The 24,139-nt window shown below is 40.4% G+C and overlaps 1 protein-coding gene across 8 annotated transcripts in view; it reads right to left on the reverse strand.

The window, feature by feature from the left end:
- Nucleotides 1–24,139, reverse strand: part of EXOC6 (exocyst complex component 6) — a 192,265-nt gene that overhangs the window by 62,125 nt on the left and 106,001 nt on the right. For all 8 annotated transcript variants that reach the window (XM_045023841.1, XM_045023843.1, XM_045023842.1 and 5 more), the window contains exon 18: nucleotides 1,826–2,005. In XM_045023841.1, the coding sequence (XP_044879776.1) occupies nucleotides 1,826–2,005 (180 nt within the window). The remainder of the gene's footprint in view (nucleotides 1–1,825; nucleotides 2,006–24,139) is intronic.

Raw genomic sequence — 24,139 nt, forward strand, 5'->3', positions numbered from 1 at the left:
ATCCCTTCCATTCTTTTTATTCAATTGTTAACTGATATAACTGCTTCTTTCCATTCTTTCCCATTCAGCGCTACAATGTTGGCACAGATAGGCAAGTTCTTGCAAGGAAATGACACTTATGTTAGCCCACTAAACCCAGGGTTACTTAACATGTAAAGCAGTGTCACCAAACTGAAATGTAGCACCCCACCATCAGTGCAAATGGCCATAAGCCATATAAGTATATCAGTTATGACTAATGAAGCTTAGCCCCTAAAAGAGGATTAGAAATGTTCCACATCCCTCATATTTCATACAGCTATTAACCTTATGTGCCAAAAGAGCAATACTTTAAGAGTGGGGAAAAAAATAAGACAGAGAAAAATCAAAGCCACTTTAGTATTAGATTTGGAATACCAGATCTGTTCTATTGTGCACCAACTCTAATATCTTGTCTCCTCTACAAATAGACAAATATATGATGCTTCAGAGGAAAGCAAAAAAAATCTCTAATTCTCTTACCTACTGTAATTATGCTATAGTATTCATAGGTGAAATTCTTTTCTTGATTTAACTTCCAACAGAGATGTGGAAACAACAGACTAATAGAACTATGTTATATTTATTAATAAGATTGTACACCTGTCCAGAGGCACTGAATGTGGGTAAAGCAATCACACATCAAGCAATAACAACAAGGAACATGCTGAAGCACAGTGTAATGAATCCATAAAGGCTAGATGTTTTGGGCCAAATTCTGCTGTGGCACTGATACAAACTAGCAGGGGCAGCTCTAACTTTTTTCTGCCCCAAGCACGGCAGTCAGGCAGCCTTCGGCGGCTTGCCTGCAGGAGGTCCCCGGTCCCGTGGATTCGGTGGCACACCTGCGGGAGGTTGGCCGGTCCCGCAGTTTCGGCATACCCGCCGCCGAATTACCACCAAATCCGCGGGACCGGGGACCTCCCGCAGGCGTGCTGCCAAAGGCTGCCTGACTGCCGCCCTCGCAGGGACCAGCAGGGCGCCCCCCGCGGCTTGCCACCCCAGGCACGCGCTTGGAGCACTGGTGCCAGGAGCCGCCGCTGTAAACTGGAAGTAATTCCCCTGATTTCATTTGAGTTACTCCAGATCTACAATGGTATAAACTAAGAGCAGAATCCACCCTAGTAGTTGTGCACTTGTCTTGAAAAGTGACTACTCAGACAATGAACTATAATAATTGATACATAAATCAGATGGACAATACTCCCTTTACTTGGAGCTAAGGAAAATAAGGAATTTATCTGACTCATGAATGAAGATTAGTTTCAGTGGGAACTCAGACAGGTAGAAGGCTATGGAGTTTTATTGGACAAAAAAAGACTTTAATTTAAACAGAGCTTTGGGTTTAAATTTTTAGATGTTGTTCAAAATCACACACACAATGTGCACAGGTTGAATCAGGTTTGCATTCTGTGGATCAGTGGACTTGTCCACAGAATTTGCAGGCACAATTAAAATAAACATTTGAAAATCTGGCCTGAAGTGATTTAAGTTTTATGAGATCTAAAAAACAGTATGAATGTTTACTACTAGTAGTTGAGTAAAAAAAAAAAAAAAGCTTTGAGGTGCTGCATTTTATTTTCTTTGAAAGTAAAATCTTTTACAAATATTTTATAATTCCGTTCATCATAATATATATAATTCTACACTGAATAATGCATCAGTTAGCATGTAAGCAATCTGAAATCATGTCTATCCCCCAAAAATATTTACTTAAAAGCTATTTTCTTCCAAAAATCAGAAAGTTAAAATTTATAGAAAATAGAACTCCAATAATCTGAAAACAAAGCCTTTTTTGTATACTTACAGGCAAGTGGGTAAAAACTTGAAATGTGCTTCTTAAGAAATTAATAAGGTCCATTAAATATCCACTGGCTCTTCCAGCAGGCTCAGACATTGTCCAATCGTAGTCAGCAAGCTGAATAAATTCATCAATTTTTTGATTCAGTTTGGTGTATATTTCTCCTTCTGCTGCATGTCTTGCATCCTGAAAAAAATACCAACACCGCATAATCACCACTCAAAACTTTATTAAAACTGATATAACTCCACTGATAGAAGTGTCATTTAATGGAGCATATGACTTTTTGGGAATCAAGTAAAACATTGACTAGTTTTTAAATCAGTGCCGTAACTTGTGGTTTGAAAGCACAACGTTGCCAGTGGCAACTTAATTAAATCCTTGGGTTTTTTTTTGTTTTTGTTTAAGAATATCAACATAGTGCCATCCTGAATATGGTTTTTCAGATACTATGGTTATGTGTACTATAAAGATGTTGATAAATTAATCTCACTGTAGAGCCACATTAGTATTCTTCAGACTCATCCTGGAGACTTGGAGACAGAATCAAAAATCAGTCAGTCTGCTCTTCTTTCCAGTGAAAATCTTTAACTCAGTTTTGGAAAACTATAATGAAAATTTACCGGATCAGGAACAAATTTATTTGCCAACCTTTACAAAGAAAACTGATCAAGAAAAAACTAATGATCATATCTGTTATGGCTGAACAGCCAGGATTCACAAGTTTTTACATTAACAATATACACCCTAAATAATAAAAAATACACATTTTATGAATACGCGTTTCCTCTTCATAAATGACAGTATAACACACCAGGTTTCAGAACACACCACCCATTATCAATCTGTCCTCAGCAATATCAGTGTTTTGGGAGATAACAGCAATTTCTTACTTCACAGGGGCATTGTAATGATGGATATATTAAAGATTCTGAGGTGCTCAAATATTATGCTAATAGGAGTCAGTTAAATATATAAGATAAATCCCAGGGCAGGTCATGATCCACATAGCATCTGAACTTCTCATACATCTCAGGGGTATCGGTGGGGTTCTTTGAGATATGTTGTCCACACAGATTCTACTCTTGGTGCACATGCACCCCAAGTAGGCAAGATTGGATTATTTTCTAATAGCCGTGTCCAATAGGGCCATGCTTGTGCCCTGAGTTACCTGTCACCCCACAAAGCCAAGGGCATAGAATGGAGAGGCCTCAAGTGCCTCAGTTCCTTTGCCAATTAAAATCCCATAAGAGCAGGGATGGAAGGCAGGTTGCGGAATCTGCATGCACATCTCAAAAAAACATACGTAGTTACTGCACGGTACATAACTGTTCTTTCTTCTTCGAGTTATTGTTCACACAGATTCCACTCTTTGTGACTAACAAGCAGTTGCCTATTTGCTTGGAGGATGTGTAGGAGGATGTGAGTTGTCCCTTCACCAGTTCAAACACAACAAATGGCCCTGGTAATCCTCAAGGAGTCTTCCCACCACTTTCTGCAAAACTCATATTGTGTCACCACGGGGATTATGGGCTATGCTCAGGGAAGGAAATCTTGCTATGTTCTTCTGAGGAAGAGAAAATTAATACGCGTCTTCCAATGGTGGGGCAGTTCTGTCAGGCATGCCCTGCCTGGTCTTGCGATCAGCACTGAAGGGTGGTTTGGAAATAACATCCTGTAGCCTCTTGATGACAAGTGATTCTAGTGCCAATCCATCAGAAAGGTCTCTCTACACCAAAATGGAAATCTCATGGATGACCATAGGCAGGGTCTCAGGTGGTACCACAGTAATGGGCCTTCGTGCCAAAGGGAATGAGGCCAAGATTGGTGCCTTCCTGTTGGTACCAAAGACAGCATGGTCCTTGGTATGGGAACAGACAGTCAGTGCCATCTTGGATTTCAGAGTGGGCACATCGGTTGGGATTTCACCTTCAAACTTTTAGAGGAGTGAGCCTTAGGGGAGGCTGTTTGCCTCCTTTTTGGAGAGAGATATTTGTGCCTGTTCTCATCCCTGGTACAATGCTCCTCCTGGCGGACTACATCAGTTTGATGCCCCAGCTTCCATGTTAACTCCACCCACAGAGCCACACAATAATTTTGCATAATTTTGCCACCCAACCTCACATGTGCCCTTTTCCTCCCAGCTCAGCTAGATTCCTCCTGCAACTTTAGAGGTACCCTACCCCTAACCAGGCCTGGGGGGAGGGAAAGCTCCCTGGGGATTTTTATCCCCTCTCTCGTGGGCCTAAGGGGGAGTTCCCAGGTGATGCTCTGGAACTGCTCCCTACAAAGCCAGTCAGGACTCTGGTGAAGTCTCCTCTCTGTGAGCAGACTGTCTTCAGGGCAAGAAGCTCACACGGCTTCCACCTTCCTGGGTCTGACCTTTGGAGCATTCAGCATCCTCTGCCCCTCCTTGCGCTTCCCACAGTGAGTCCGCCCTGGCGGGGTCCTGGAGAAGCCACAGAATCCTGCAACCCCACTTCGCAGTCAGATGTGACTCTTGGCCAGCCAGTAAAACAGGTTTATTAGATGACAGGAACATGGTCTAAAACAGAGCTTGTAGGTACAGAGAACAGGACCCCTCAGCCGGGTCCATCCTGGGGGCAGCGAGCCAGACACCCACATCTGCACTCACTTCTGGTCTAGCTCCCAAACTGATTCACCCTCCAGCCCCTCCTCCTCTGGGCTTTGTTCCTTTCCCTGGCCAGGAGGTCACCTGATCTCTTTGTTCTCCAACACTTTTAGCTATCTCCTTGCTGGGGGGAAGGGCCCCGGCCATTAGTTGCCAGAAGATAGAGTGTCGGCCATTTATGTCACTGGCCCTTTGCTCTGCAACACTCTCACCCCCTAGAGACTTAAGAAATGCATGGGGAAACTGAGGCACCCACACAGTATTCAGAGGAAACATTAAGAACACTCCTACTTCATCACAATACTCTTCACTCTCTTGTGATACTCTTCACTCTCTTGGGAAATTGGTGTAGTCAACTTCAGTTTACTATAAATGCCAAAATGACAAAGTGGTTGCATCTTGGAAAAGGGACAATAGATAAAGTGCAGCAGCTAAATCATAGAACAAGCAGAATCTTGTGAATACCTAGGACACTTGATTAGTGAGGAGAGTTCCATCAAGGATGAGGTTACAAGGAAATGTGCTTTAGCTACAAGTGCTGCACAGAAATGGATGAAATTATAGACGGGTACAAACATTATATTTGGAACTAAAGTGAAAATTTATCAAACCAGCATACTAACAGTATTACTCTGTGGTCTGGAAGCAGCTGCATTAAATGAAACAGACATGAGAAGGCTGGAAGTAGAGGAGATGAAGAGTTCTTTGAAAGATGGTGAATGATTTTAAGACAAATGTAAAGTTAGAAGGAGAGTAGGATGTGAAATCAGGGTACAGGATTGGTTACAACTGAAAAGATTACAGGGGTGGGGACACTGCCGAAGACAAGCAGATAACAGGATGCCAAAGTAAATAATGCAAGCCAAGGTCAGTTCAACCTAGAGGCCAACCACTGACTAGATGGTGGGACATCATACGGAGGGACATGACCAGGCTGGGGTTAATGGAGGAACAAGCCATGGACAGGAGTGAATGATGACTCTGTACTGTTCCTCGTGTCTGAAAGATGCTCCAGGATGAAAGAGAAAGTTCTAACTTCTACATATGTAGGTTTTCATTACAACCAAAATTTTCTCTGAACAGATAGAATCTCACTTTTTCCATGAAAAAAATAATTTGATTTATGATTTAACTCTTTAACATATCAGGAAATTCGTAACTAAATAGTCTATGGCACTCTTAATTCTACCCTCTTGCTTGTAGTCATTAAGTATTTACTCTTCCTCCATTCAGGCCCAGACTGGTCACGTCAGACAAACCAATATTCAAGTTGGCAGCAAAACTCTCACTGATTTAAAAAGAAACAGGATTAGGCCCTATTTTAGGACATGCCAATACGGTCTTTTGTTGTACTATCACATGACATTGAACAATGTGACATACAATTTTGCCCAAAACTTATATGGGCTATTCAGGTGTAGGATAAAAAAACCTAATGAAAACAAGTAACAATAACATAGGTAAATGTACACATGTATTTACATAGGTATTAAACTGTCAGATTATATAAATCAATTGACATGCAACTAAATTTATTATCTTATTCCCTGCATAATTCCCTTATTCTTAATAATTACAATACAAGGTATATGAATTGAGAATCTTAATTTCTCTTTCATTTACAGTTCTTTGCCTTGAGTTTCCTTGGGGAACTTTTAATGGAGGAAAAGCATTTACTGAATGTGTAAAAATGTCAAATAAAAGATTACCCTAAAATGGCATTTTATGATCAAAGCAACCTATAAAAGCATCAAACAGCTCTCCTAATTTGACATTTAGGAGTCTAGCAACTTGTTAAAATGTCAAAGTATTATATTGGCATTTACTATTTTGTAGCTTGCTAGGACTGTAAAAACATTAGTTAATGATAAACCTATACTTGATCTTTTTACTTAATTCATAACCATCTGTAATAACAAGAACTGTAAATTAACTCCTGCAGGAGAGAGCTTCTTGAGCCTAGTGTGACTGATGGTTTGAAAAAAGCAGACACTAAGGGATTGGCTGTACCCTACCACCTGCTAACTGGGTCTAACAGCTGGCACAGGTCTATTTAAACAGTGACAGCACCAGTCCCCCTGTTTGTCCTTTGTAGGCAGATTTTGGTTACACACACCTATTTTGCTTTGGTTATAAAGTTACAATAGCAATAGTGTGCTGCCAATATTTTAATAACAAAGGGCTCCATATTCTCACCCAGGAAAAATATTGAACGTACCGACCTTTTGGGATAATGCAGTCCACTCCAAAAGCAAAAGTTTAGTTTTCAGAAGTACTACTGTGATCCCAAGGGATAAATCAAACAGACATGGTTTACCAGTGTTTTGTAATGAGGCAAAATCACCTCAACTCTCCCTTTCATTTGGTAACAGAATTTTAACAAGGGACTTCTGTGTGCTCCCAAAACCCCTACCCACCATCAGAACAGTGAGTTGGATGGGAAGGGCTGATTTCTTCAATGACTCTGCTCCTTTCTTTGTGAGAGGCCCTGGGGGCAACTCTTCCATATCACATGTATATTGTAGAATTCCATTTTATCACCATGCTCTTCAACATTTGAAGGAGGCCATTAGGAAGTTTAAGGTCTGCCTACATGGGGAGTTATTCTGAAATAGCTCCTGATTAACTCGCTGTGTGGATGCCGTATTCTGGAATAAGAGTGCCTTATTCTGAATTACTTTAATCTACTGGATTAAAGTCATATAGGGAGTTAATAGGAATAATTTTAAATTCACATCCTACCTTGAGCTGAATTAACTTCTCAGTGTAGACAACCCGTTAGTGGGGGGACATAGGTTTCAATATGCTGATGACACCCAGCTTTATATTTCTATCTTGTCTAATCCAGACTGAACCCACTCACCTAGTGTCTGAATGAAACACTGTCTAATAAAATTAAATAAGATATATATTAAAGTGATATCATGGGGGAAGACAGGCAAACCTCTAAAAGGTTAAAAATGGAATAAAATTTAAGAACATAAGAATGGCCATTCTGGGTCAGACCAATAGTCCATCTAGTTCAGATGTTTCAAAGAGAGTGAAGAGAACAGAGTAATTTATCAAGTGATCCATCCCCTGTCATCTGGTCCCAGCTTCTGGCAGTCACAGGTTTAGAGACACCCAGAGCATGGGGTTGTGTCCCTGACTACCTTGGCTAATAGCCATTGATTGACCTACCCTTGATAAACTCATATAATTCATTTTTGAACCCAATTATACTTTTGGCCTTCACAACATCCTCTGGCAATGAGTTCCACAGATTGACTGTATGTTGTGTGAAGAAGTACTTCCCTATGTTTGTTTTAAACCTACTGCCTATTAATTTCATTGGGTGACCCCTGGTTCTTGTGTTATGTGAAGGAGTAAATAATACTTCCTTATTCACTTTCTCCACATCATTCATGATTTTATAGACCTCTATTATATACCCCCCCAATCATCTCTCTTCCAAGCTGAACAGTTCCAGTCTCCTCATTTGGAAACTGTTCCATATCCCTAATCATTTTTCTTGGCCTTCACTGTACTTTTTCCAATTCAAATACATCTTTTTTGAGATGGGGCCATCAGAACTGCACACAGCATTCAAGATGTGGGCATACATAGTGGAATTATGATATTTTCTGCCTTATTATCTGTTCCTTTCCTAATTGTTTCTAACATTCTGTTAGATTTTTTTATTGTCACTGTATATCGAGCGGACATTTTCAAAGAACTATCCACAATGAGTCCAAGATCTCTTTTTTGAGTGGGAACAGCTAATTTAGACCCCATCATTTTGTATGTATAGTTGGGATTATGTTTTCCAATGTGCATTAATTGCATTCATCACCACTGAATTTCATCTGCCATTTTCTTGCCCAGTCACCCAGTTTTGTGAGATCTCTATAATTCTTTGCAGTCTGCTTTGGGCTTACCTATCTTGAGTAATTTTGTATTGTCATCCAACTTTGCCACCTCTCTGTTTAACCCTGTTTTCTAGATAATTTATGAACCTGTTGAACAGCGAAGGTCCTAGTATAGAACCTTGAGGGACCTCAATCTTTAACTCTCACCACTGTGAAAACTGGCCATTTATTCCTACCCTTTGTTTACTATTTTTTAACCAGTTACTGCTCCATGAGAGGACCGTCCATCTTATTCTATGAGTCCTTATTTTGCATAAGAGTCTTTTGTGTGGGATCATGTCAAAGGCTTTCTGAAAGTCCAAGTACACTATAGCCGCTGGATTACCCTTGTCCACATGTTTGTTGTCTCCCTCAAATAATTCTAATAGATTTCCATTTAGAAAATCTATGTTGACTCTTCCCCAACAAATTATGTTCATCTATGTGTCTGAGAATTCTGTTCTTTACTATAGTTAAACCAATTTGCCTGATACTAAAGTCAGGTTTATTGGCCTGTAATTGCCACGATCACCTCTGGAGCTTTTTTTTTTAAAAAATCAGCATCACATTAGCTATCTGTCAGTCATCCGGTAGAGAGGCTGATTTAAGCGCCAGGTTACATACCACAGTTAGTAGTTCTACAATTTCATATTTGAGCTCCTTTGGAACTCTTGGATGAATACCATTTGGTCCTGGTGACTTTTTACAGTTTAATTTATCAATTTGTTTCGAAACTCCTTCCTGACACCTCCATCTGGGACAGTCCCTCAGATTTTTTTGCCTAAAAAAGATGAGTCAGGTATGGGAATTTCCCTCACATCCTCTGCAGTGAAGAGATTTCTATTTTGAAAAATGTAATCCATAGGGTAGAGACACTTATAAACTGATCTTATGGAATATAAGTGGGATCAGTAAGACTAACAAAGAAAAGGATATTCTTCATCACTTAAAATGTATGGGATCTGATATAATTTGCCTCCAAGAGATGTACTTAATAATAATGGTACATACCAAATTGCAGAATGACCAAATTGGTGAGGTGTATGCAGTTTTTCATAAAAAGAAAAAGGGATTAATCAAAAAAGGATTTTCCAGTACAAATGAAGCATGTTATATTAAAGTGTGGTTCCCTGGGGGAAAAAATAATACTTTTATGTCATGCCAAGGAAGAGAGAAATCATACAGGGTATCTTATAACCTTGTTATCTGTGCTTATAGTTAATTCTATGATCTTTTTTCTGGTGCTTAGATACCACAGTGACAGGCACAGTATGAACACCTAGATAATTAAAGTACATCCAGCTCCATACACAAGAAGTCATATTGTCGTTGTCTATATCCCAAATGAAAAAGTTATGATGACACACATAAATAAGCCTTGAAGTTACTGTGCACAGTACACTCCAGAAACAGTATAAGTGAGAGTACTTAGTAAACTCGCACCTGACCATAATATGGACAAGAAAAAAGATACACCGCTACCTCGATATAATGCCACCCGATATAACACAAATTTGGATATAATGCGGTAAAGCAATGCTCCGGGGGAGGGGCAGGGCTGCGCACTCCAGTGGCTCAAAGCAAGTTCAAAATAACGGTTTCACCTATAACGGGGTAAGATTTTTTGGCTCCCAAGGACAGCGTTATATCGAGATAGAGGTGTAATTGATAAAGACTGAAGTGAAGAAAAATAAGGAAAATTAATGACTTAAGTTCTAGAGACAAGATGGGTGAGATAATATCTTTTATTGGATCAACTTTTGTGGGTGAGAGAGACAAGCTTTTGAGATTACACAGAGCCCTACAGCTTGAAAGCTTGTCTCTCTCACTAACAGAAGTTGGTCCAATAAAAGATATTACCTAACCCACCTTGTCTCTTTAATATCCTGGGACCAACATGGCTACAACAACACTGCATTACTGAAGTTCTGTTTATTGTAGGATAGGGAAAGTGAGAGACCATGATAAAGTCCTTAAATGCAAAGGCTCTGCCCACCAGAAAACAGTCAAAAACTGTCAATCACAAGTGTTACTAACATAACCATCCTAATTCTAAGTTCAGCCAAAAGACTTTCAGAGCAGGAAAACAGAGAAATACAATATTGAAAGAGATACCACAACTTGAGAAGCAATCCCTGACTAGAGGTGAGAGAGATCTAGGATAGGCAAAGGAAGGCTAAGACTAACAGAATTTTCCATAAACAATTCCCCCTTGTTTTAGGTTCTCTTCCCCATCCTACAACAAACATTAAGATGACATCTTTATGTTATGCAAATTCAGCAAACATTAAGACGTAGGAAGGATTCTCTTGTGGAGCTGCAAAAAGCATATATTCCATCCCTGTTTTGCTCCAACGTGACTTAGTGAACAAGTTAATTAGAAGCAGCAAAGAATCCTGTGGCACCTTATAGACTAACAGACGTTTTGCAGCATGAGCTTTCGTGGGTGAATGCCCACTTCGTCGGATGCAATAGTGGAAATTTCCAGGGGCAGGTAAATATAAGCAAGCAAGAAGCAAGCTAGAGATAACGAGGTTAGATCAATCAGGGAGGATGAGGCCCTGTTCTAGCAGTTGAGGTGTGAAAACCAAGGGAGGAGAAACTGGTTCTGTAGTTGGCAAGCCATTCACAGTCTTTGTTTAATCCTAAACTGATGGTGTCAAATTTGCAAATGAACTGAAGCTCAGCAGTTTCTCTTAGAAGTCTGGTCCTAAAGTTTTTTTGCTGCAGGACGGCCACCTTAAGATCTGCTATTGTGTGGCCAGGGAGGTTGAAGTGTTCTCCTACAGGTTTTTGTATATTGCCATTCCTAATATCTGATTTGTGTCCATTTATCCTTTTCCTTAGAGACTGTCCAGTTTGGACGATGTACATAGCAGAGGGGCATTGCTGGCATATGATGGCATATATTACATTGGTGGACGTGCAGGTGAATGAACCGGTGATGTTGTGGCTGATCTGGTTAGGTCCTGTGATGGTGTTGCTGGTGTAGATATGTGGGCAGAGTTGGCATTGAGGTTTGTTGCATGGATTGGTTCCTGAGCTAGAGTTACTATGGTGCGGTGTGCAGTTGGTGGTGAGAATATGCTTCAGGTTGGCAGGTTGTCTGTGGGCGAGGACTGGCCTGCCACCCAAGGCCTGTGAAAGTGTGGGATCATTGTCCAGGATGGGTTGTAGATCCCTGATGAGGCGTTAATTAGAGAGACCAAATTTAAAAAATAATAACAGGGCACTGTAATCAGCCTTCTCTGTCAAAGAGCTAGCCAGACCTCAGACATAGAGAAAAGAGGCATCATCCCATATGCACTAGGTGAATATGTTCCTGAAGGTTAAAAGCCTTCTCTTGCCTGCTTGACACTGAGCTAATTAATTTTGAAGGAGAAACATGGTCAGTAGAAAGCAGAATAGAAAAAAATGGCTGGTGTGATGTAGTTTAACATGATCAGTTCAGCCTAAGACATTTTGGAAGGGGAAGCATCCCAAGGAGAGCACTTTAACAGCTGATAATTCTGAACTGAGTGAGGAAGAGTTTACATGTTCAAGTTCTCAAGACTGTGAGCCCAAAAATAGAACAGTGAGGGAAATCACATAGATCTCAAGAATCAAGAAATTCCAAAGTGAAGAACTGAAGGAACCTAACACATACATATTTAAGTTAAGTGACATTTCTATAGAATTCCTTACTAAAGCAAGACTAAACAAGCACTATAGTTAACTACTTTGGCTAAAGAGAAGACTGACTTTCCCAGAAAGCTAACACCACTGTGAGAACTGGACCAAACAAATGAAAGAAGAGAATCTATGCCATGGAAGAGGAACCACCTTAGAAGCTGTCCATGGTCATCTCTTACCAGAGACTGTGGAAAAGAAAACCCCAATTTTTGCCACAAAATAGTTCCTTGATAAATTTAAGTCCAATCATTCCTAACATACTTGGGAGCCCTACGTAGGTGGTTATAAATTATCTGAGATTAAGAGTTAGTTTAAAGTAGTCTCTTATAATTGAATAGGGGAAGAGATGCCTGCCTAGCACCTCACCAAATAGGAGAAAGGGTGCTGAGAAGGGGCAAGAATAGGGCAGCTGTGTGTCAACCTTCAATCTCCTAGGGAAGAAGAGCTCCTAAAATACAGGCATAGCATTTCCAGTGAAAAGAGAAAGCTGTAGGCTAGGGCATATTGGAGCTGCTAAGGCAGACTGCTTTCTTAGCAGCAGCAGTGGGACAGAATTTTCTTTAGTGATAGAAGGTCTTATCTACAATCATCAAAAGGAAGAAGAGAAGGTTCCTTTAGGCAGGAAACAGCATCCACACTGCTTTGGGTTTGGGGAGGAGTGGAAGTTCCCAGTCTGCAAACAACCTGGTCATGGACTCTGGAGACAGAGAGAGAGAATGAACCTGTGACGGTACCTCCCATAAGGCTCTATGAAAATATGCTTAGAATGTGTTTTATGCTACATATGCCATTTAACATATATCTGTAAAGGTTAGGATCTACTGAATGTATTAATCCTATTTCCATGCATGTATCATTTTTGTATTCGAAGTTATGAATGTTGGCTGTGTACTGGCTTGATTTCTAAATAATCATAGTGGAGCATTTGGTCAGTTCCTGGAGAAAGGAATGTTGAAATTAAGTACCTAATCAAGAAACACTTAAAGGACAATGGATATTGAAATGCTCCAATCCACATAAGAAGTCTACCTGAGGACGTTCAAGGTAGCATGTAAACAATGGATGCTGCCTCTAAAAACTGTGAGTCATTCATGGACATGTGACTTGCCCAGGTGACTTCAAATCTCCATCTTGGAGCTGGACTTTGCATAGGAGAGAGGAGGGGTTCTCCACCCACAAGAGAAAGTCTATTTAAACCCCTGGGAGATCCCTCCGTTTTGTCTTCAGCTGGCTAAAGAGAGAGCTTCTCCACCCCCTCCAGGATACTGAAAGAAACTGGAACAAAGGACAGAGGCTGCAAGGGGTATGAGTGATTTCTGGACCCAGGCTAAAAGGAGATTAGTCTGTAAAAGGGAGCATTCTGGAACTGGTGAGGATCTTATCTGTATTCAGTTTGATTAGACATAGATTTGCACATTTTATTTTATTTTGCTTGGTGACTTACTTTGTTCTGTTACTACTTAGAATCCCTTAAATCCTACTTTCTGTATTTAATCAAATCACTTTTTACTTATTAATTAACTCAGAGTATGTATTAATACCTGGGGGAGCAAACAACTGTGCATATCTCTCTATCAGTGTTATAGAGGGCGAACAATTTATGAGTTTACCCTGCATAAGCTTTATACAGGGTAAAACGGATTTATTTGGGTTTAGAGCCCATTGGGAGTTGGGCATCTGGGTGTTAAAGACAAGCACACTTCTATTGGCTGCTTTCAGGTAAACCTGCAGTTTTGGGGCAAGTAATTCAGAACCCGGGTCTTTGTTGGACCAGACGGGAGTGTCTTGATCAGCAAGACAGGGTGCTGGAGTCATGAGCTGGCAGGGAAAACAGGAGCAGATGTAGTCTGGGCACATCAGTTGGCAGCTCCCAGGGGGGTTTCTGTGATCCAACCCGTCACAGAACCACTGGACAATTTGGTTACGAGAGCACTCACCAGCCAGTGAGGGTCCTTGTAGGCAAAATTAGTCATGAAGACAGTCATACAGGAAGTGTTAGTTGCAACATCAAGTCAGAAGTGAAGCTAGATTGTCTCTCAGCTGGGATATGTGAGGTAAGGAGTAAAGGACCGCGAGATGAATCTGGAAGAAGAGGAAAGGACTCTGTCTGAGTGTGATTCACAGGTGGAACTAACCAGCATGAAGTTCTTTTCTTTGGCAGTACAGAACAAGAGGCAGTGCAACAAGTGTTCGTGTTAGGAGGAAACCAGCCTGTAGCAGCAGAAGTGAGGGAAAGATCACACTGTAAATACAGAGGCCAAGAGGATCTAGAAAACAAAAATGGGACCATGGCAGCTGTGATGGTAGCCAGGACTCAAGAGGGACACAAATGGATGAACAGCTCTCAAGTTGTATGGCAAGCTGGACAAGCAGGCAGAAAAGCTAGGCAGTGTTTCAGGGAGACTAAACTGAGCCTTAAGAACAACACTTATTTCTTCAAGGAGACTACTTTACTCTGGGCACATCCCAGGTCAGAGAACTCCAAGGGAACTGATGAAGATGGTGGATTTTTCAGCTAGTTCCTTGAAGAATATTTTCTTGAATGACTGGGGACCCTTATCTGTGAGGATCTCTGCAGCAAAAGAGTCCATTCCCTCCTTTTACCAGTATCCATATTTCCTATTTTCTTCCTTCTGAATTTCTTATCTTCTTGTCTCTCTTCTATACCAAAGTTGTAAGAAAAGTTTAGAAAAAGAATTAGATCAAAGTACTGTGGTCTGAGGTTGCACTCAACTCTTCAGTGTTTTACCTCCATTCTTTCTAAAACATGCATCCACAATTCTTAAAGTAAGAACACTCCTGTATAGGATGAGGGAGAGGGAGATGTGTAACAAAATAAGAGTTCCTAAAAGCTTAGTTGACTTGCACCTTGTTAATGTATGGGAGGAAACCCACAATATACAAAATGAACTGCTTTGATACAGAATTATTTGGATAAACGTTTTGTGCCCAAATTAACTGCAGCAACAACAAATAAAAATTTGATGAACAAATATATCCATACAAACTAGAATATGCCCATGGCCAAGTGGCATCTCTTTTTATAAGACATTCATGGAGAAGAATTGTTGAAATATAGAAAGAAGCTACAAAGAAATAAGAAAAACGGAGGAATTAACATGCAGTGTGGAATAAACTAACAAAACTGAGGAAAAAATGTAATGGATTAGCATGCTTATCCAATATCCTTACTAAATACAGACACAAAAATTCTATGATGGGTTCTAATAAAGCTTGAGAGATTCATAGAAAAGTTAAACAGGGTTTATTGTAAGAATGAAATCAGCAGACAATTTGAGGTGAACATTAAACTGTATTCACCTGGCCAGATTAAAGCACTTGGATAATTTTTTTCTCTCTTGATTCATGGAAAGCCCTTGGTTGGATTGAGTGGGTAATTTAAATACTTGGAAGGAGGAATCTATATCCATATCCAATATAATATATATCTATAGGCACATATATGTGTGCACTCACCTGGGAGACAAAATTGGTAAGGCCACACTGAATGGGAGCCCTCTTCACCTTTGCTCTTTACTCTACTTTCAAAACCCCAAGCAGAACAAATGTGAGCTAATGGGAAAATTGCAGGCCTCCAGGTGGAAAATATAGAACATAAATGCACTGCTCTACAATGATGATATCTCATTGTACCTCACCCATCCTTTCACATCTGTGCCAGAGGTGATATTAGAATCGGATAGGTTTAGTCTTGCATTTAGGTACAAAACAGAACTACTCAACAGGATTAATCCTTTATAGTCCATTAATTTAAGAAATTCTGTTCCTTTGTTTGGGTATACCAAAATATATATAAATAAATAGTTAAATACCTAATATTCAAGCTGCAACTTCTTAAGAGTTACCTAATAATTACCAGTAATTACCAAAAAATAAAGTTGAACAAACCCAGCCTTTGCTGGAGAGAATGTGAACTCACCATACACACTTTCTAGGCTAGGATGTGTTTGGAAGTACATTTGTTCATACATAAAATTTAAAACATCCTTGAGTTCTGCTTTGATAAAGTTAACCTATTATGCTTTGGGAGACAGTCCCTCAGATGTACATAACAATAAAGAGATATTTATTCAAAATATATATCATAATAAGGAAATTAATCACCACACTATGACTCTCCAGAATAAAACTCTACAAATTATGGTCTGGCTAAATATAATGTGAGAAACATCCAAAGTCTTTATGACTTTCAAAATTATACCCAATGAAGTCTCTTTTACTTCAATAGTCAACAATTTATTAGGCGAGTATTATTAAATATTGGATTTCAGAACTATACCTGTTGCCAAAGAATCAAAACATGATAGGAATAGCGCAGATACAGTTCTCACTTCACAGCTCTTTCTACCATCACAAAAGCTGTCAAAAGAGAATCAGAGAAAAGAAATGTCTCTTGTGGACCTCTCTCTACCTTTTCCATTTCTCTTCATAGACACAGAAAACTGCCATAAAAATCCAAAAAGATCAGTACATAACTGCCATGGTCATTAAGCTGGCAACAATACAGAAGGCACTGTATGGTGTTGCAGAAAATGTATGGACTCCATCTGAACCTCAGCTACTATAGACTTTGCTTCCTTTTTCTGTTTCTCCAGGAACTAATCCAAAAGAAGGTGCACTTATCCTCAAGAGTGGGAATCCATATAGGCATTTCTTAAAGGAGAACTTCTAATGTTTTGGGGATTTTTCAATGATTTCCCGTGGGCAGCTTTAGATGCACTTCTTCTGAACGATTAGATCACAGTTTCCATACAAGTGTATCAAGATATTAGAAGATAAATGATCCCATGTTTAAAGCATGGATAATTGTAATTTTAACTTTAATTGACAACTAATTAACTACATGGCTGTTAGTAGCTATGGAGATTTTCCATTCCATTATTCTGAATTGTGACTCTGACTGTAGGTGAGATCTTTGCTTCTTCTACAGTGTTACGATGGATTTATATTATTCTTTTTTTAAAGTTCTAGAGAGAAAAGACCTTTATAATTTGGAAGGTTGGTCAACAAACAGACATTTGTAAATTTTAATATATATTCAAATACATTAAATGTGATTACTGTACTTTATCTCCTCTTTTGTCATGAGCAAACCATAAATAAAAATTAAAAACAAATATAAAATAACAGCAAACATGCATGATCAAGTCAGAGAAATGGGTAGGTGTAACCTCAAAAATATTTGGCATAAACAATCTTCCAGTTTGTCTCTCTCCAAATATGAACCCATCAGTACCTACAAAGATACAGTTCATTGAGGGTGATCTATAATGGGATTATTACTCATACACCCAAAGCATGACATTTTAATTTATAGCATCCTGTAATTCTCAAGAAAGACATGACTTTCATATCCTGACATGTTTACCACTGTAAGGCTAAGCTCATTATTAACATAAGTCCATTTAATAACTTCTACATAGTCTAGAGAAATTGTTTCATTTTAAAATCCAGTAGAGCATGTTATTTTACCTGTACATTAAAAGTGTAAATCACAAGGCAACTGATCATATTGAAATAGTATCTCAAGCCTGTGTTGTGTTCATTCAACTTCTTATTCAAATTATTGTGACAACCTGATTTGTCTCCCCAATACCAATAAACATATGGCTCCTGTGTATTTGACACCTTTAAGCTGTTTCCAAGGACCCTGTATATTATGTGAGTAATGCATGCACATATTTTAACCTTGTAAGGCTCCTGACCACTGTAGGTAAATCAAGTAATTTCAACTTATTTTCAGTCCAAAATCTGCTCTATTTTATGCAGCGCTGCCCACATTCCAAGGGACTCTTCTGGCAGCCAGAGACCACTGGAGCACAAAGTCCCCTTTCCTCTAAAAATGCCCCATGTCAGGGCCAGAAAAGTTTACAGCATAGTGCCACTACACTGGCTCTATGTCATATGGAAATTCCCCTTACTCCCCAGGAGGAATCTCCACAGGGCCAGTTGAGCTATCTTTCTGGCTTATTTGTGTCACTATGGTGCAATACAGACCAAGCAGGGACCAGAATCTGGTGTAATTTTGCTTAGTCATAGACATTTTGAATTACTTGGCTAGAATGGAGCTTCCTCACATAAATTGTCTTTAAAGATTTAATTTTTGTGTCCCCGTTTGGAGTTAACCACATGCACCTATCTGACTTACAACTGAGGAGGAAGGATGGTTTTGTGATTAAGGTTGTGGACTTGGAATCCAGAGACCTGGGTTTAATTTCCACTCTACCATAGACATCCTGTGTGACAATGGGCAGGTCACTTAGTGTTGGTGCCTCAGTCCCCCACCTGGAAAATGGACATAATAGTACTTTCCTACCTCTCTGAGGTGAAGATAAATTCATTAACTGTGAGGTGGTCTGCTACTATGCTGATGAGGGCTATTTAAGTAACTAAAGAGAGGCAGAGAATGTAACATGTTTCCATTACATGATCTTTTTTCTAGTTGTTTATAACTTTGTCAAAGTAACAGTTGAAGATGAAATTTTCCATGCTGAATGTATGCCTCAGGCTGAACTTTATCAGAGCATTTCAGCTAAAACGGTCCAGCCATTTCTGAGAAACAGGTAAGGGGGAAATAGACTGTTTTGCCCATCTTACACATTTTTACAACTGTTTCATTGAGAAGTTCTGTGCTGTGGAGCAGGGACTTGACAATCACCAGGATGGCAAGGAAGGGAATTATTCTAGTGTCAGGGATTTGTCTTCTGCAGTGCTGTTGAAAATCAGCTCAAATCTGGTCAAGCAGGGCCGGCCCACAACATTTTGGAACCTGAGGCGGGGAGCTCAAATGATGCTCCCATGCCCCCTTGCTTGGGCCAAAACTTTGAAAGGTCTCAATTCTGTCTTCTTCCTGTTCTACTCCTCTCATGGTACTGCTCTGCTACCTACCCCAATAAAGGAGAACTAACAACTTAAAATGTCTTGTTCAAAAATTTTAAGTAATGCTTTGAATTACAGTCAAACACCTGAACAGCAAATGTAACTTTTCTTGTCTGCATAGTAAACACTGGCATTTTTATCTGTTTGAATAATCAAAGTGGTGCTTTCTGTGCCTTCTTGGTTGCAAAGATCTGAACGGGTTCCTGAAGGTCCACAGTCTGGGCCGGCTCATGCTCTATTGAGATGGTTGTAAGGCCGACCAGCCTCTCCTGTGTCACTGTGCAGTGTAGGTGTGTTTTTATTAACTTCATCTTGGAAAAGCTGCGTTCTCCACTGGCAACTGTTACAGGAAGTATTAGACGTATGCGCAGAGCAAAGCATTTGGAAAGAGGGTGGTCATCTTATTTGTGCACATATATTCCAGAACAGCCTTTGGAGTTAATCCTGCTGAAATGTATCTTGAAAGGGCTTTCAGTTCATCACCTAAATCACTCGCATCAATATCACGCATGTCATATGTCAACATTGTCTCTAGTGCCCTGCATTGCTGGTGTAGGTCGTCTTCAGGTATAGTGAGGAGTTTTGGAATATCATACAACATCCCAAATACACTGCCGTATTCCTTGAGCTGCATGAAATGTTCTTCAACTGACTGTATTGCACAATCTAGCACCTGGTTAAAGAAGTCAACTTTGAATTGTTGTTTGGGATCTCTTATGGGATTATCCCGTGCCTCGTAATCAAAATGTCTTCTTCTTCAGTGACTCTTGTATTCTTGAATGGGTGGGAAAATAGCTTCAGTGTGAAGTTCCTCTGCCAACTTCTGTGCACTCTTCAGAACGTTTTGAAATCCCTCATCTGACCGGTAAGACTGTAGGTATGACTTTGCTTTGTCCAGTTGTTCCACTGCTCCAGATATATCAAGGTCAACACCTTGGAGTCTCTTGCTTACAACATTTATTTCAAACAGTATGTCATGCCACAACACTAAGCCACACAGACATTTGAAGTTATGTATGTTTCTGGTGATTCCATTTCCCTCTGCCACTGTTCTCCCACGAACAGTTCCTGTCATAGCATTATCCTCCATAATGGGAATTATGGCATCATCTATCTTCCCAATTTGGTGTTTGATAGGCTTTATCGCCTCCACTCGACTTTCCCATTGTGTGGCACTCAGTGGTTTCAGTGTCAGAGAGGATGTTCCCAGATGTTGCTTCAAAGTTTGCCATCGATGAGTTGATGCAGAGAAAAATACATAGATGCTTTGAATTACATTAAAAAATTCAGCAGCCTCACTAGACACTGATGCTGCACCATGGACTACCAAGTTCAATGAATGAGAACTGCATGGGACAAAAAAAGCTCTAGGGTTTAACTCTTGGATCCGTTTCTGCACTCCTCTGTTCTTTCCCCTCATGTTGGCACCATTATCATAGCCCTGACCTCTCATGTCAGCTATCGCAATTCCCGTATCTTCAGCTTTTTAAGAAGCACTTTTGTCATACCAGCTCCTGTAGTATCATCAATGTCAATAAATTATAGAAAATACTCTCTGACCGTCACCATTGCAGGGACATTTTCACTAGGTTCTGTTGTTGTTACAAAATGCACCATTAAAGTCATTTGGTCCGTATGGCTGATGTCAGGTGTGCAGTCCAGAATAACAGAGTAATATCTTGCTGACTTCAGATCTGCCACAATCTTCTGTTTAACTTTCGCTGCCAGTAACTGTATGATCTCATTTTGAATTGTTTTTCCAAGGTAGTGATGTGTGTACATTTCTTGGGTGGTGACTCTTCTTAGATGCTCCTGGAGTACAGCATCAAACTCAGCCATCAGCTCCACAATTTTAGGGAAGTTTCCATTGTTTGGCACATACAGCTGATCTGAAGTGCCACGCAGTGCTAGGTTTTGGGTAGCAAACATTCTCACAATGGTAATGAGTCTTTTCAGAACATTTTGCCAGTAAAGAGACTCTGATACAATCTTCTCTTGATGTTGATCATCTATGGTGGCCTTTAACCTTAGTCTCATCTCAAGCTCTTTCCACCTATGGAATGCTCTCTGGTGACTTGCTGCCTTCTCATGGTATGCCAGACTTTTCCAGTCCTTTGTTCCTGTAGAACCCAGTGTGGCTGGAACATTATTAGACTGGAAGAGTTTGCAACGAAAACAATATGCAGTATTCTGGGTTTTTGAGTACATAAGCCATGGCCTCTCCGCTGTGTCACCACTGAGGATTTCATGCCAGTAATGTGTTGGATGGAAACTTCTATCTTCATTGTGTTTGGGGAACATGAAGTTTTTCTCTTGCTGTGGCCCATGCAGTACAAGGAAGTCCCTCGGGCTACTGCTCAAGTGGGTCCACAGTGCTAGATCATCTAGACTTAAGGAACTAAACTCAACAACAGCTGTTTCTTGCGCCTCCACCACACTCTTCTCTGATCTACACTTTTCTTGAGGAATGTGCATGATTACATCCATTTGAGATGGAGATATGGATGCTGCAGTAGCTGCCAGGTCACCTGCACTCTGACTAACTGGAAAATCAGGCATCTCCTCACCACTCACATCCTCACGGGGGCCGGAAGGCTCACCAGGAACATTTGTGTCTATGTATCTCAAGAGAGCTCCTTCCTCTTAGATAGAAAAGCTTCCTTTAATTTCTTTCTTTTTCTGAATGCTTCCCCAAAGGGGTGTTTTCTTCTATCACTCATGACTGCTGTTATGTGCCAGCTATAGCGGCTCTCAACACTCAATTGAAGGGGACAAATAAGCAGGCTGGTAGCAGGGCCTGAGTGAGGGAAGATACCAGGGTCTTAAGGGCCTAACTAGCTCCTACTACTTCAGTTGAGTGCCTGTTCTCCTCAAGTAGGTTCAGGGAAGCAGCAGGAAACAGGAAGCTCCCTGAGAAGCTGGTGTTAATCAGTCCAGGCTCCTGGGGGTGCTAGAGAGGTACATAAGAGGCTGCTCCTCCTCTCTCTCCCTGCAGCGCCTGCTGCTTTCTGCTATTCCCTCTCACCTTTTCTCCTGCCTGCCGGTTATGTCTCTTGTGCCCTCCTTCCTCCAGCACAGCTCTCAACGATCTCTGTGCATCTAGAGCAGAGAGAATACATATGCACCAACAACAGACAATTTTCTACACTCTGGGTCCTAGCGGCGTGCCCCCCCACCTTCTGGCACCTAAGGCGGCCACCTCAGTTTGCCTCATGGTAAGGCCAGTCCTGTGGTCAAGTTACAACCTCTGAAAATGTTTCAGGTTACACATGATCAATAGAGGCTTGTTGAGAGTTTGGCAGCTAAATTCTCTGAAGAGTCCATCTGCTCTGAGCATGCTCTGTCCCTGCACAGCTGCTATGTGCCAACAGACTGCACATGTATGCTCCATCCCAAGGTTATAGGGGCTGAGTAGGACTTTCCCTGCAATTGTTCCTCCTGGCAGCTGAGAGCTACTGTGGCGCAGATAATCAGAAATGAGAGCAGAAATAGTGTCTCCTGTGCTTTCAATGTATCCCTTGCTTGCACGGAGGCAGTGAAGAGGAGGAGGAAGCAGCCTGACTTGAATGCAGAGCAGTGAGGAGCACAGACAAGGTGGGGATAGAAGCAGAGAGGCAGAAGAGGACAGGAGCAGAGGGAGACAGACATAGGAGCTGGTGTGTGGAACTGATAGAAGCAGAGGGGTACAGAGACAGGATGGTGATAAACCGAGGCAGAAGGACTTATAACCAGTAGGGAACATTCCTCTTAACAACCTGGAATCGAACCCAGGATTTCTAAGTCTCAACATTATTTCTTGACCATCTACAAATAGCAGTGAAACCCTCTAGGGGCTGAGAATAACAGTCTACTTCCACCAGTTGCTCCATAAACTCAGGTAGCAGTGATCTGTGCAGAGGATCTAAAGGTTCTAAAATGAAACATGGGTGTCAATATGTTTCACATGATGGAATTTCTATTTTCTCAGTTTGCTTTTTTAGAAATCTAGGAAACTACACACACAAGATTACATCAAAAGAACATTATTAAGGTTGCAAGGTCAAGCAGTCAAAAGTTACAAAATGCCATAATTAAGGTTGCCCATGCAACCTTAATTCAACTCCCTTGTGTGCATGTATTATGATACATGATTTAATGACATGATCACATGCATATTTTTTCTGAATAATTTAACATAGTTTTTTTGTATGCAATAGATAAATAGATAGATCCCAGAAATCACATATTCAGTGTAAATTTAGGAATGGTTTCCATTTGGAGTCACAGATGTCTATCTTGGAACATACAAAAATTGTAATGCGGTACACAATAGTTGTGATGTCAAAATCACAGCATATTTCATTAGTAGATAAGATAATAACAGGGACATTCTGTAGATTCTGATGTGACTGTTCTCTTTCCACATTCCTGAAATTTTGGTTTACCCATTGCATCCTTTGTATAGGTAGCAATTTTAAATTAAGGTTATGCAAGCGGAAGTGAAGTAGTATTTTAAAGCAGATGGAAAGGTGTTTTTCGTGTGCTGATATATGTATTTTGTAGTAACATGCAATAAACTGACCACCGCCTACATTCCAGAAAGTATTTGTCAGGTAGTAGCCACAGCCAGAGGCAAGATATCTGACTAGACAGAACTCTGGTCTAATCTGGCTTGGCAATTCTAGTTGAACATTTTAGAGATCAAACTGTGGCAAAAACGTATTTACGAGTGTAAAAGTACAAAAAATAAAGAGATATGGACACATGACTCTATAATGGATAGATTTACAGTATTTACTGGGCTCCCATATATAAAATGAGTATTCTAATAGAGAATAAAAGTTGTCAGAGTAGCTTGGATAAGACTAGATTCTTTTGGATGGGGACTATTTTTTTGATTGTACAAAGCCTCAGATAATGGTCCTTGACTGGTGGCCTCTAGGCACTAACATAATACAAATAACAACACAACAATTTTACATATGATTCAGGATTGCTCCATAATAACTATAGTCTAGATTAGAATACTGTACTTACCTGATACTAGAAACCAGCACTCAGAAGAACACAATATTCCCTTACATTAAACCCTTCCTGAACAATTACCTTGCCAAAAATCAATAGAAGAAGCAACAGCTCAGAACCATGATGCCACACAACAGGCTAAGGGTATAACTACACAGCAGCTGGGAGTGTGCTTCCCAGCGTGGTTAGACAGACACACACTAGCTCTGCTCCAGGTAGCATGCT

This window comes from Mauremys mutica, chromosome 7 (assembly GCF_020497125.1).
Source record: "Mauremys mutica isolate MM-2020 ecotype Southern chromosome 7, ASM2049712v1, whole genome shotgun sequence".
NCBI lineage: Eukaryota > Metazoa > Chordata > Testudines > Geoemydidae > Mauremys > Mauremys mutica.